Genomic DNA, 14,554 nt, shown 5'->3' with positions numbered 1-14,554 from the left:
AAAAGTTATTGCCGCTTCCTCTGGAGATGGTCCGTCAACTCGACAATGCTGTTCGTCATGGAGTGGTGGCTTTACGAAATTACGGCATGAAACAGCGTGCTATTGCTCGGCAGTATGGCATCACTCAAGGTCAGGTGTCGAAGATCCTGAAACGAAATGCTCAGAGGGGTGTCCCTACTCCAATACCGAGGCCAGGACGTCCCCGCAGAACCACAAGGAGGGATGATCGCCAGCTGCACCGGTTAGTCCGCAATGGCCGTACCAAGTCAGCTAATCGGCTTAGGGCTGAGTGGCAGCCCCTGACAAATGTGCCTGTATCCAGAAGGCTAGTCAACCAACGACTGGTTCAAGCAGGCTATCGTGCCAGGCGTCCCCTGAGAAAGCCACGCCTGACCAGACAACACCACCAGCGCCGATTGCAGTGGGCCAGAGAGCACCGTCAATGGCAGCCAGGACACTGGAATCGCATGATCTTCAGTGACGAGTCTAGATTTCTGGTCTATCATCAAGATGGCCGCGTCCGAATGCGCAGACAAGTGCATGAAGCCTACAACAAAGATTGTATAGTGCCAAGATTCCAAGCTGGATGTGGTGGGGTGACCGTTTGGGCTGCTTTTCATGCAGGGGGCAAAACTGACCTGGTTGTTCTGAATGGAAACCTGAACCAGTTCAAGTACAGGGCCATTCTGGAAGAAACATTGCTTCCATTTGCTCGTGCAGCCTTTCGAGGAAACTGTCTTCCAAGATGACAATGCACGGCCTCATCGTGCTCGCATGATCTAACACTTTCTTGCTGACCGTGGTGTAGAGCATATGGAGTGGCCTGCCATGTCCCCGGACATGAATCCGATAGAGAACCTGTGGGCAGAATTAACGCGTCAAATCGACCACTTGGACCAGCAGCCGACCTCTGTGCGTGAATTGCAGCAGGCTATTGTCACTGCATGGCAAGCGATTCCTGTCCAAACCTTGGCAAATCTCATGAACAGCATGCCTCAACGTGTACGTGCTCCCCTGAATGCTTGTGGGGGTTACACGAAGTACTGAACTGTAATTTTACTGTCCGTAATCCCAGTCGTAATTTAACTTTTGTTTTTGTTTAAAAAAAAATTGGCTAATGTGCAAAATAAAGAGATACTTCTGGAAAACGTGCAGAAGTTTAACACAGTACTGTCCATGAATTGAGTTCGATATCAGTTTACATCACTTTCAAGGATCAATTTATTTGTTTCGAAATGTCAAATGTGGTTTTTGTTTCTTTTACAGGTCACATTAACAAAATCTAGAATAATTTCAACATAATTCCAATGAACTTTTGGTTCTCAGTCATCTTGAAAAGTAAGTTCACCCCCACAAAAAAAATATTCCATATTAAATGCCAAGTCTGTATATGTATATATATATTATTGCGGTGTTGGCAAACTGCTGAGAAGTAATGGCAACCACAATACAGGTCCCTTAGAATAGTTATTTCATAGCAGACCATTATCTTCGCCCCTTCCCCTTATTTCGGGTTAGTACGTCTTCATGCATTGGGGAGGGGAAAGGCAGGTCCTCCACTCATAATAGGATAATAAACCAGGCAGATGTACAACAATTGCATCCACAGATTGATTTAGAGTCTTGAAGGACAGAAGACAGACCAAAGACCATTGGGATATGCACCAATCAGGGCCTGAGTCACTTCGGGGGGTGGGGGGGGGGGGCTTGAGGAGGCAGAGTGATGGGCTCCACCAATCGGGAGCCAGGACACCCTCAAACAGCAGCCCCACCCCCTTGCCAGGCCCAGACAAAAAGGCCTTGCACACGTGTTTTTCTCTCTCTCTGCTGGGTTCACTCGGCACGCGCCAGCACGATTACTCGCTCCCTCTTTGCCGGTTTCACTGAGCACCTGTGTGTTCGCTATAGGTCGGACCCTCTCACAGGCCTCTACATGTGTTACTCTCTCTCTCTCTTGGGCCTGGACTGTCACCTAGGACTTACCTGCATTATTCTCTCTCTTTGCCGGGTTCATTCAGCACGTGTGCATCTGCTCTCGACCGGACCTCTCACAGGCCTCTGCACGTGGATCACTCACTTGGTTTTGGACATTGTTAACCTAGCATGTGCCTGCATTATTCTCGCTCTTGGCTTTTGGACTCTGTCGGCAGTACACGTGTGCTCCTTTCTTGGTTGGACCCTTTCACAGGCCTCAGTACGTGCCTGCATTACTCTTCGCCTTGGATTCCATTGGCTGTAGACGTGTTATTGGACCCCCTCTTGACGCATGCGTGCACAACACTCACATTTTGCACGAAGCCACGACGTACTCTTTACCCTGAACTAGATCACGACGTGCTTACTCCACGTGTCCTTGGCACTCTTCCCTGCACCAGGTGCTCATTGGTGAGGTCGAGACAAAAGGCGCCGTGGGGAGAAGCATCTTGTCGGATCGTGACCGCTTCGCTAACAGGTTCCCAAACGTTCGTTTTCCCCTCTCCTCCCCCGTGAATGTGTGCTGGGCACTCTTGTTGTGTTATTTGTTGTAATCATCAAAAGGCGCAGAATAAGCTAAGTTTCTGCCTCTTGTCCCTTTTTCTTTCCTATCGATAAGTTTCACTGTAAATACTTGCAAATAAATCAAACCGTTAAACGTTTCCTTTTCTTTCTGTCCGTGAATGTCTTTTCTTCCATTGATCCACCATTGCTCACACCCAGAGTAACGATCGGCCGTAACAAAATTAGCATTAGCCCGGCAGGTACCAACTGCTGCTCGGCCGTCTAAATTTCCATCCAGGAGCAAAAGAAAGTGGTGCACCGCCAGAGGGTACGTACGGTACGTTCCCCGATTGAAACGGTCACGTGGTACAGGTAGGCAGAGTTAGACGATTGGACCCTGCTATCGTGCGACAGACCAATTGGCATTCGTAGTTGCTGGTTCGCCACCTGCCGAAGTACGAAGTTATTCGTGCGCGGCAGTTGCAGGTCCGGTACATTCGGGAGGGAACGGAGGCTAACCCCCTTGTCGTAGACCTGAACCCCAGAACGTAACAATATATATATATATATATATATATATATATATATATATATATATATATATATATATATATATATATATATATAGAATGATAGTGATGTCCTTAACGCTAGATGGGTGTACGCCTGAATGGCAGTTTAATTAGGTGGACCGGGGTGTGTACAACCCCTTGTCAAAAAACTTTTGGAAACACATTTTAGAGACCCAATAGATCAAATTAGTGTATGCCATCTTATAGATTAGCCTTTTCTGCAGGTTTTTCATTTCTCAAACATCAACAAATATGTTACATGGTAAATGTAAAATTACATTTTTGAAAGATCAGGGGGGAAAAAAAGTTACCTGTCTTTTACATTTTCCGTAGCAAAAACTTATTGTCAAATTCCAAGCAAATTCATATACAGCAGAGACAATATATACAAGTACCTAGGGAAAAAAAGAATAAGCATCATAGGGCCTAGGGCCTGTAGGTTATTCAGGTCAGGTCATTGAATTTGAGGAAAAATGTTTCGATGAAAAATGTCAAAAAAAAAATACATGTTGCAAGACTCCTGAAAACACACAAGTTTTACATAAATAATACGAGTTAGCATTATACCAACTTCACACATCAGGTTCAGTCAGTCACTCACCTATTTACAGTGCAAGCACGTCACAAATGAATGGTGACTACAAACCGGCTTATTGCACATGCTGCACATCTTATTGCACATGCTTTTGGTTTTTATATCTTCCTTTCTGCTGCACTTGACAACGCTTCTGCGTTTGTAGAAATCTAGCAGCAGTGATAGGTACGAATAGGGCATTGACTTCGAAGACTTCCTTGGTGGCAGCCGTCACACTGTTCCTCTCATACCTTCCGAATATAGACGCTTCTTGGCCCATGGTTGAACAAGTTTACCTCCTAGATCACTCATGAATTTGCGCCGGTTCATCCGTCGCTGATGTGTTGTTCAACTGTTCCTACAGTAAATGGCCCGGGCATATGATGAATATAACCTTATTCGTATATGTAAGGTTTAGACGGGTAGTCTAGATGGGTAGTCTACACCCCAACTCACTTTACATCCCAGGAAGAACTGGAGGGGCAGGCGAGGCATGTGCTCCACTGATGATGGCCACACACTGAAGGTGCTGAGCGGGGTGTGCGTCTAATGTGCGGCAAACCGGAAGGGATATGGGGGGGGGGGGGGGGATGGGAATGGGGTTTCACGTGGTGTGGCGCCTACCCCTGTACACCTGTCACGGATGCAAATACAAATTGGCAGGGGCGATCGTCTGGAAAGTATAACCAAAGGGTTAGAGAGGAAACACACACAGGAAAACATGTGCAGAGGAGAGCAGGAACTAAATGAGCAGGGTGAGGGCACTGTGGATTCCCAAGGACTGTCGCTGGTTTCTTGTGAATGCGCGTGATTTTGGCGGCAAGTCGGTGGGCTCTATTGTATACAAGCTTACATATAGCCTTGCCCTTCTGAGCCGCCCCAAGTCACACACATTCCTCAAGAAACCAGCACCGACTCACCTTCACAAGGTTGAGGCTTATTTCAACCTCCATAAATTCCCCCCCCATTGTGGAATCGTTTCCATGGCCATGGTTTCCTCCTCCTCACTTCAGTCTTTCTCCTGCGCTGCCGATAACTCTCTCATACACTCACTTGCCCATGCACATCTACGATCTCTTCTACACACACCGATAAGTATTTGTTTTCGCATTATGTTCCTCTCTGGGCCATTGCTACTGTTTTTTGTTATACCTTAGTCCAGCACCCCTTCACAATATATTTTGGTAGTTGGTGAACCTGCTGCCTTTTGTCATTCAACACTTCCATGAGGCCAGACCCATGTATAAAGGTCCCTTCATAGAGCAGCATTCTATACTATTGTGAAAACAAGCAGGTTTCACATTATATGGAGAAAAACAACGCCATGACGATAAACAGAATAATGCTCAATGAGCCAAGGCCCATGTCAAAACTCAAGCCTTCTTCAGGGACATGGGACCATATGTTGAACCGAGGGCTCTGGAAGTGCTCGGCACAAATGGAGCAAACAAGGTACCGAATTAAAAGGAAGTAGTTTTCTGAAGAATGATTACAACATTTTGCAACTCACGTGCATTAGCAATCTTCTCAGTACCGTCCAAGGCGTTGACAATACCAACAACGGGCTCACCAAACGAGAAATGGTCAATGCGATGTGAAAAGTTGTAGGCTGGGTGGAGCAACACAAAAGAGCCAATCAGATGACTTTTATTATCATGTAGAGAATTATTAAACAACCTATCAGTTTCATGAATGCCCATTATTTCTAGAAACAGGAACATCAGAGGAAGGAAGGTTGATGTACTGATAATGGGGTCGTGTGCAACATACAATACATCGATTGTGCACTTCCCTTTCTCTGTCCCATCATACTCTTCCCTACACAGTCCTTTAAAGTAGCAGCTCTTTATCATTTCACACCAACCTCCAAATCTATCCAACCTTTCTGTTTTCACCAATCACCATGTTATCTATCAGTTCTCTATTATGTTCACCTGTTCCCCACAACTGTCATTTACCATTATGTTTACCTTTCACCAAGTTTAGCAATTGTTACCATGCAGTGTGCATGCAAAGCTCTCACCATTGTGTTCCACCATTGCTGCCAGGTGTGCATGGCCACGAGGATGAAGAATAGCTCTGCAAACAACAACAAATAGGAAAATCAATTGATACATGCTGGATACAACATGATTGGTTTTCCATCTTTAAAATGATGACTTGTAATAAACAGATACTTCAACATCGCACTGCCAGGATAGGCTAGGTCAGTGGTAACGTACTCACCTCCGAGCTGCCTATTATGGGTTGGACTCCAAACCTGACTAAACGATCACCCTGAGCTTCACAAGTAAGACATTATATCAGTGTGTGCTATCTTGCAGAGGGATGTTAGGCCTGGTGTTCCATTTGCTTGCAATCACTGATGGACATTAAGCCTTTATGTCACTACCCTGACCAAATTCCAAATTCCTGCAATAAACTGGCACAGAGAGGAGACGGGCACGGCCAGGTATATTTGCCTACATAAATGCGAACATGGCAGTCTATTGATCTTCAGAACCAAACAAAACATCATCAGCCCAACAATATTTAGATAAATAGGTAGCCTCTTATCAACAAAACACCTCTTGTTTCAAGTAACAGAAACATGCCTGCAACCAAAGCTTAACCCTCTCCAAATTGCATATTGTATACAAGTAGAAGGCACTTGGTGGAGAGCATACCTCCTCCAGGCTGAACAGTTTACGTTTTGTACCACACTGATAGTCCGGATCTGGATCGGAACCTGAACCAAAGTCGAATCGGCTTCTTCTCACCAAACCAACTCATCCACCTAGTTTTATCATAAGTCATATATCGTATGACACTCATCATATTTTATCGAAAGAGCTTTGTTAGCTCTTTCACGAGCCTCGATTCTGTATACAAAAAAAAAGAAAAAAAAGTCATCCACAACTGTTTGAGATATCATGCTATATATCGTTTTTGACCCCATCTCTCAATGGTGAAGAATCACTGAAATAATAAAAAAAAATTCTCGTATCTGGATGCAGTTTCAGATCTTCACCAAAATTGAATCAATTCTTCTTTGTCACACACCCAACCTACCCACCAAGTTTTGGCTGAATCCGTCCATAATGTTTTGAGATATCTCTCAACCTTATCTCACCAAATTGTCAAAATTGGTCCACAACTTTTTGAGATATCCTGCTCACAAACAGACAGACGGGGAGGAGGGAGGCAGGGGAGAAGGAAGGAAACAAAATGACAAACTGTGAAAGAGGTTGGGACCAGGGCAGGAATTGATACTCACTTGCCAATGGTGACATGAAAGTTTCCAGCGACCTTGTTTACAAGCAACGAGCCATGGATCCGACATGCATCGAACGGGCCCTCCATTGGCTCCTCCCTGGAATTTGTATTGTAAAAATAAAAAATATTCTAAAACAACCTGAAATATCACAAAATAACCAGATATTTGAAATAGCAAAATATTTATTTAAAAAATAAAAAAAACAAGTTTACAGTCAAGTAACGAAAAAACCCCCGACAAAACACCCTAATGTCATGCAAAGGATGGAGCGAACATCTTTTGTACATATTTGATTTCCATCATTACCTTATTGAACTGGTGATGTCACACTGCTGTAGCTGAGCAAATGCATGAACCACAGTCATACAAAATATGCTTACACCAACCAATGTTGCTTCTCACAATACAAATTGAAGTAGCTGGTGACATATTTAAACTTTATGTGGTTGCTTTGTATGGACTCCTTACAATAATAAAAAATTGAGCAATTTGTAGAATGGAAAATAAATGAGAAAGCAACTGAAAATCCACAGCTCGAACGTGTCCGCTATGTATTTGGACTTCTTCTTCTCCTTAGTCTTTTTGAAAAATTGACGATGTTGACCTTTTGACCTTAAAATCAATAGGCTTCAGTGACCCAATATGCAAACCCTGCTCAAATTTCAAGTTAGATGAAAATTGACGAGTTTGTGACCTTGACCTTTGACCTTAAAACAATCGGCTTCTAGCATTTCATTGGTGAACCAATTCAGTGACCCAATATGCAAGCAATGTTCAAAGTTCAAGTCAATCGGATGCAAATTGGTGATTTTATGCAACCTTGACCTTTGATCTATAAAAAAAAAAAAAAAACTGAAAAAACATCGACTTCTATCGACCCTTTGATCTAAAAAAATAATAATCGACTTCTATCTTTTGATTGGTGAACAAATTTAGTGACCCAATACGGGTGAACCATTGACACCATGTTATTTTCAGTGCCGCATTTAGATTCTGTCTCAATTTCAATAATGGACATACTTGAATCTAGAGACAAGGAGTGAAGCGGCACAAATTGTGCCATTAGGCCACATGATCAATTTGGTGGGAGCAGCTTTGATGGTATTGGCTGGCATTCATGTTGGCCAAAGAAATGATCTTGACATCATTTGGATGGGTGCTCTGACTGATGTCAGATACAGGTATGAGGTCATTACACCTGCGGTTATTCCTCTGGCAAAACATCAAGGTCCCATCTTCAACTTCTATGGATGGCAAAAGTCATCCACACATTGTCAATGCTGCACTTTAGGACATCATTCACACGATTTCTGGACTTAAATCCAATTCCACATGCATGGGACATCCTAAAAAGGCACGTCTGTGGTCGCGTCTGAGGTCGCAAAGTCCTCTGACAGTTTCTCGATCAACTGGAAGTGCCTCTGGTTGAAGAATGGTGCAACATCCTACAGTGAGAGCTGTTCATCCGATTCATATTCGATGAAAAGACGTGCAACCAATCGTGCCATTAGGCCGCATCATCGGTTTGGTGAGGCAGCCTTGTATTATCACTTTGGTCAATGGTGACCAAAAGTAAACCTGTCTGTGTTGCTCTCCCATCACAGGCATGTCAGTGTTCTCTGTTTTATGCCGTATACTCTCAAGCATTGCTCTCTGTCTTCAAACCCTCCCCAATAACTCCAGGATGTGCACATTTTTCCAGTAACCCCTCCTGGTTAAACATCCAAAATCCAGGCTAACTGCACACCTCGACCTTTTATTAGTCTCTTCTGCCATGTCGAGAACCATGTTAATAATGGCTCAATTTGTGCAGGCAGCAGCAGTTCTATCTCACTCTTCCCTCCAGGGCTTTAATAAATTTTGACTCATGATATTTATTACCCATATTAGCCATTCCCAATTCAAACATTTCACTTGTTAATCTCCGTTGATGCTCCTCGTCCTCTTCGTCTTTTGGTTTGTTCATTCCCTTGATGTTTGTACCACTGTCTGTTCTACCTGTTCTTCCATAAGCCTCTCTCCTATAAAGAAAACAAAGGCACTTTGACTATTTTTTTGTTTATAACAAATTTCATATCAGGGCCTTTTCATACCATTTTCTGTCACCTAGCACGTTAGTGGCAAAAGGAAACAAACAAAATTTTTTTTTATCACAGCACATTCAGAAAATTATTATTTTACCGGTGTGTACCCCGGTTTAGAATAGGTACACCGTATCCCTTCGTGTCGTAAGAGGCGACTCAAAGGGTTGGCGTCAGGAAGGGCATCCGGCCATAAAAACATTGCCTCAAAAATAGAACCATGACAATTTGGAGAAGATTGTCATGGGGACCGCAAGGCTAACCCCCGCTCTTGCAGGGAAAATGGCCTTAAAATGCCTGTTGTTGTTGTTGTTGTTGTATTCAGAAAGTATTCAGACCCCTTCACTTTTTTCACATTTTGTTATGTTGCAGCCTTATGCTGAAATCGTTTAAATTCATTTTTTTCCCTCGTCAATCTACACTCAATACCCCATAATGACAAAGAGAAAACATGATTTTAGAAAGTTTTGCAAATTTATTAAAAAGAAAAAACTGAAATATCACATTGACATAAGTATTCAGACCCTTTGCTATGACACTTAAAATTTAGCTCAGGTGCCTCCCATTTCTCTTGATCATCTTTGAGATGTTTCTACACCTTGATTGGAGTCCACCTGTGGTAAATTCAATTGATTTGACATGATTTGGAAAGGCACACACCTGTCCATATAAGGACTCACAGCTGACAATGCATATCAGAGCAAAAACCAAGCCATGAGGTCGAAGGAACTGCCTGCAGAGCTCAGAGACAGGATTGTGTCGAGGCACAGATCTGGGGAAGCCTACAAAAAAAATCTCTGCTGTATTGAAGGTTCTGAAGAGCACAGTGGCCTCCATAATTCTTAAATGGAAGAAGTTTGGAACAACCAGGACTCTTCCTAGAGCTGGCCGCCCGGCCAAACTGAGAAATCGGAGGAGAAGGGCCTTGGTAAGAGAGGTGACCAATAACCCGATGGTCACTCTGGCTGAGCTCCAGAGATCCTGTGAAGATGGGAGAAACTACCAGAAGGACAACCATCACTGCAACACTCCTCCGATCTGGGCTTTATGGCAGAGTGGCCAGACGGAAGCCTCTCCTCAGTGAAAAACACATGAAAGCCCGCTTGGAGTTTGCAAAAAAGCACCTAAAGGACTCTCAGACTGTGAGAAACCAGATTCTGTGGGCTTTCATGTGTCTTGGACATGAGGTCAGACACAAGATTGTAGCCACGCATGGACAATCTCAAGGCAACAAGTCCCTCTCCAGAGGGCCCACAGAATCCTGTTTCTCACAGTCTGAGAGTCCTTTCGGTGCTTTTTTGCAAACTCCAAACGGGATTTCATGTGTCTTTCACTGAGGAGAGGCTCCCGTCTGGCCACTCTGCCATGAAGCCCAGATCAGAGGAGTGTTGCAGTGATGGTTGTCCTTCTGGAACTTTCTCCCATCTCCACACAGGATCTCTGGAGCTCAGCCAGTGACCATCGGGTTCTTGGTCACCTCTATTACCAAGGCCCTTCTCCCCCGATTGTGCAGTTTGGCCGGGCGGCCAGCTCTAGGAAGAGACCTGGTTGTTCCAAACTTCTTCCAATTAAGAATTATGGAGGCCACTGTGCTCTTGGGAACCTTCAATGCAGCAGAAATCTTTTTGTAGGCTTCCCCAGATCTGTGCCTCGACACAATCCTGTCTCTGAGCTCTGCAGGCAGTTCCTTCGACCTCATGGCTTGGTTTTTGCTCTGATATGCATTGTCAGCTGTGAGACCTTATATAGACAGGTGTGTGCCTTTCCAAATCATGTCCAATCAATTGAATTTACCACAGGTGGACTCCAATCAAGGTGCAGAAACATCTCAAAGATGATCAAGAGAAATGGGAGGCACCTGAGCTAAATTTCAAGTGTCATAGCAAAGGGTATGAATACTTATGTCAATGTGATATTTCAGTTTTTTATTTTTAATAAATTTGCAAAACTTTCTAAAATCCTGTTTTCTCTTTGTCATTATGGGGTATTGAGTGTAGATTGACGAGGGAAAAAATGAATTTAAACGATTTCAGCAAAAGGCTGCAACATAACAAAATGTGAAAAAAGTGAAGGGGTCTGAATACTTTCTGAATGCACTTTATATGCACATTCATGCAAAATAAACAAATAAAAACACAAAACTTAAATAAACCCAATTTGATGTTTTCATTTCCCTACACATACAAATAAAATGTCAAAGTTGAAATGGCACAAGTAAATATATAATACAATCTGAGAGTAGAAGTCAGAAGTCCAAGGAGTGTCAATTTCTCTTGGGCTTAACTGGTCAGGAGGCAGAATATGGCAACTGTAGACACCCTCCTAAACAGCTCATTATTTTGGTGCAAATCAAGACTTTTTCTGCAAATTCACCATCAATGAGAACAAGTAAAATTAACTTTTGTACTTTTTTTTCTGGACTTTACATACCTGGGAGGAATAGCTGTTGGTGAGCCGTTAAATGCAGTCTTAAACAGGACATCCTGCAACGAATGCTCTTGCTGAAGCCTCATACGGATGTGATGAAATATGCTGGTACAGGCATTGAGGAATTGAAAGGCAAACAGGAACGGAATGCGTGTTAAGTAATGTTCCGTTTATATTGAAGTAGAGAGAGGGGATGAGGAGGTAAAAGGTATAAATAAGGCCTTAGCTCATTTCACAATAGTGATAAGGATTTTGTGCCATATTCTCCTGTATTACAGTCAATGTTTTGGACAAAGTTGTCCTTCGTACCGCCGCTAGGGGAGGAGGGGGTGGTGTTGTCCAATTTAGTGGCAAGACAGAAGAAGGGCGTCTCAGTCTGTGTTCCTCCTTGTCCAAAACCGGACTAGGCTGGGTTAGAGGTGTCATAGCTGCTTCACAGAGCCTCATGAGCCAAAGTGACCAGGTTACAGGATGAGAATTCCTGATTGCCCGAGTGCTCGTCTTGCATGAGGGCTCCTGCAGCATGGAGAGGGAAGAGGTCTGCGAACGTAGTGTCTGGCCATAGGCCCACATAGACGGACTACTGAAGCCCCACCAGGAGCCCTGGAAGCTAGACGGGGAGAGGAGAGATAATAAAAGTATGGCGAACGCAAGGCTCGCTCTCTTTATTTGGCTACGCCTTTGCTGCCCAAGCTCCCTCCACGCCTCTGCTGGTACTCGCTTCTTTGGCTGCCATGCCTACACTTTCTGAGCCATGTTAGTGAACCACAATGGTGGCAAGAGAAGGCCGCTGAACTGCACACCAGCAGCGCCCTATCCACCGGTCAAGGACACGATATCCTTAAAAACTCGGTCCGGTTCTGTGTGGACAGCAATTTGTGGGGGCGGCGCCTCGGCATTTAGTTCCTCTGTAGCATTAAGTATCGTGATTATCTGTTGTCCGTCTTCGTACCGAGGTTCGTTCCATCACATGAGAATAAATGGTCTATATGTCATAAGACCATGTGTCAGCCTCGCACCACATCTCGCCACACTAATAAAGCATTTCAGAACATTGGATTTTCCTGGTGGGTATCAAAATAAGTTAAGAGAATTAACCTAACCCTACAATTACCTGTACTTTTGGAGGTCCACAAAAGGTGGTCTGATAATACAGCTTATCGGATTGCTCTAATCAGTCCTCTGCAAGACCCGCAGGTCACGGCATGCATGGTCTTGCTTAGTGAGTGATGACCCGAGTGACCAGCAGGAGAACACACACCAGTAAAGAGAGAGAGCCAATGGGATCCAAATCTCTGAGGTCAATTAGTGCATCATGACAGGAGGGCAAGGCACAGGATTTCCTTTGCCCACTGCAGGTAGCTTGATGGCGTCAGTCATCTAGCATCTCGTATCTGGTTTCTACACTCCCCACCCCACCCCAATCTATTGAAATATTTTAACCCCTTCCACCTCTCCTGGTGACGCATGCTTCTTTAACACAGCACACCTTTTTACTCTTCCCAAACGTAAGTTTACTATATTTGCTCATCTCTGCTCCTTTGTCCCCTTTCTCTCATGTGGAGAACTACCTCTCCAAATCTGTTTAATATGCTTTCCTTAAATCCTTCAAGGTTACCCCTCTCCCCTTCCCCCCCCGCCCCCCAACACCTTCCATTTCACATACGTATATATGCCAACTTTCCCTTCTCCCCTTACTCCACTGCCACACACATTTCATTGTGCACTCTTTTTCTTCTTCATTGTCCTATTTCCTTTGTCCCTTCATGCCAATGCAACTTAAGTTCATTTCCCTTTTGTTAACATGCATTTTAACATTTTGAAAAAGTATAATGTATATTTATTCCCAATTAAATATTGACACTACATAATTATCATTCATTTATTTCATTGTTTAATTCTTTACCATCTCCGCTCATCCCTTTATTTAATACCATTATACAAGCAGAACCTTACTCCCCCACTCTTCACAAAGCTCTTGTTTTTCTTATTACATCTGGATGGGGCCCTGTCTCCTTTCGATTGCTCATATTCGAAATTAATTATTTCCTCCTCACCATACAACCAACACTAGAACAAATCTAAATTATAAAACAAGAATCATACTGTGAAGTGACAAGAAAAAACAACTTACTTGTACCATGTGCGCTGTATCGGCGACAGTTCAAAATAAACCTGCACAACATACAGCCAGCCATAGCAGCTTGTCAATTTCATTACAAGGCAGATGGACATATCACAATTAAAAAGCATTTGGTAACAAAATAATGAATATACTGTACAATGTTCTCTTTATCTCCTAAAGAGGAAATAGAATGCTTCAACTCACTGGTTCATATTTCAGTCCATTGGACGATGTCACCATAGTTTCTGCCATATCCAGCACATCTGCACCCACGTCTTTTATAAAAGGAAAGCAATGTGTAAATGCACAGTTCTTCTTCTTATACATGCAAAGCCAACTGAATTGTAGTAAACAAAACCCGAATGACACTCTTCGACATCGTGATGTCGACCAATATGGCTCCGCCCACATTATTACATCATTATACATACTTGTACCAAGTTTGATTTAAATCCATTCAGCAATACTCAAGTATAACATTTTCACCTGACATGACCTTTGACGACGAAATCTAATCAGTTCATCTTTGCATCATAATACAAACTTATTTCAAGTTTGGTGAAAATCCCATCACTGGTTCACAAATTAGCTCGGTAACAGAATTTTTTTTACCTCATGAGACCCCTGACCTTTGACCTCCTGACCCCATATTCGCATGGGTTCATGTTTGCACCATTATACATACTTGTACCAACTTTGACTTAGATCCCTTCAGCCGTTCTTAGGTTATCACGGTAACAAAAACCTATAATGGATGCACTGACAGGTGGCCGGACGGACAGCTGGACAGATAACCCAAAAACATAATGCCTCCAGCGACTTCGTCGGCAGAGGGGAAAAAAAGTAAATACAGTACTGTATGCATCAATCTGTGTGCAAGTTGGAAACATTTATTTGCTATGCTGGGAAAGGCACAATCAATGAGAACTTTTAAAATTACTAATGTTCATGATAAGGGGTCCGCTATATACCCTGCTATACAGCAGGGAAGGAGGAAAAACATTGAGGGGGAAAAATAAGGGAACAAGAGTGGGGTGTGAA

General features: G+C 43.5%; 1 protein-coding gene across 2 annotated transcripts in view; it reads right to left on the bottom strand.

Annotated features, from left to right (window-relative positions):
- Window positions 1-14,554, bottom strand: part of ERGIC2 (ERGIC and golgi 2) — a 46,480-nt gene that overhangs the window by 9,420 nt on the left and 22,506 nt on the right. For both annotated transcript variants that reach the window (XM_068119880.2, XM_078778176.1), the window contains exons 5-10: window positions 13,718-13,788; window positions 13,523-13,563; window positions 11,392-11,493; window positions 6,881-6,976; window positions 5,648-5,703; window positions 5,135-5,233 (exon numbers count right to left, since the gene is read on the bottom strand). In XM_068119880.2, the coding sequence (XP_067975981.1) occupies window positions 5,135-5,233; window positions 5,648-5,703; window positions 6,881-6,976; window positions 11,392-11,493; window positions 13,523-13,563; window positions 13,718-13,788 (465 nt within the window). The remainder of the gene's footprint in view (window positions 1-5,134; window positions 5,234-5,647; window positions 5,704-6,880; window positions 6,977-11,391; window positions 11,494-13,522; window positions 13,564-13,717; window positions 13,789-14,554) is intronic.

This window comes from Myxine glutinosa, chromosome 1 (genome assembly GCF_964187855.1).
Source record: "Myxine glutinosa chromosome 1, kmMyxGlut1.1, whole genome shotgun sequence".
Taxonomy (NCBI): domain Eukaryota; kingdom Metazoa; phylum Chordata; class Myxini; order Myxiniformes; family Myxinidae; genus Myxine; species Myxine glutinosa.
This window is presented reverse-complemented; position numbering and strand designations above follow the sequence as displayed.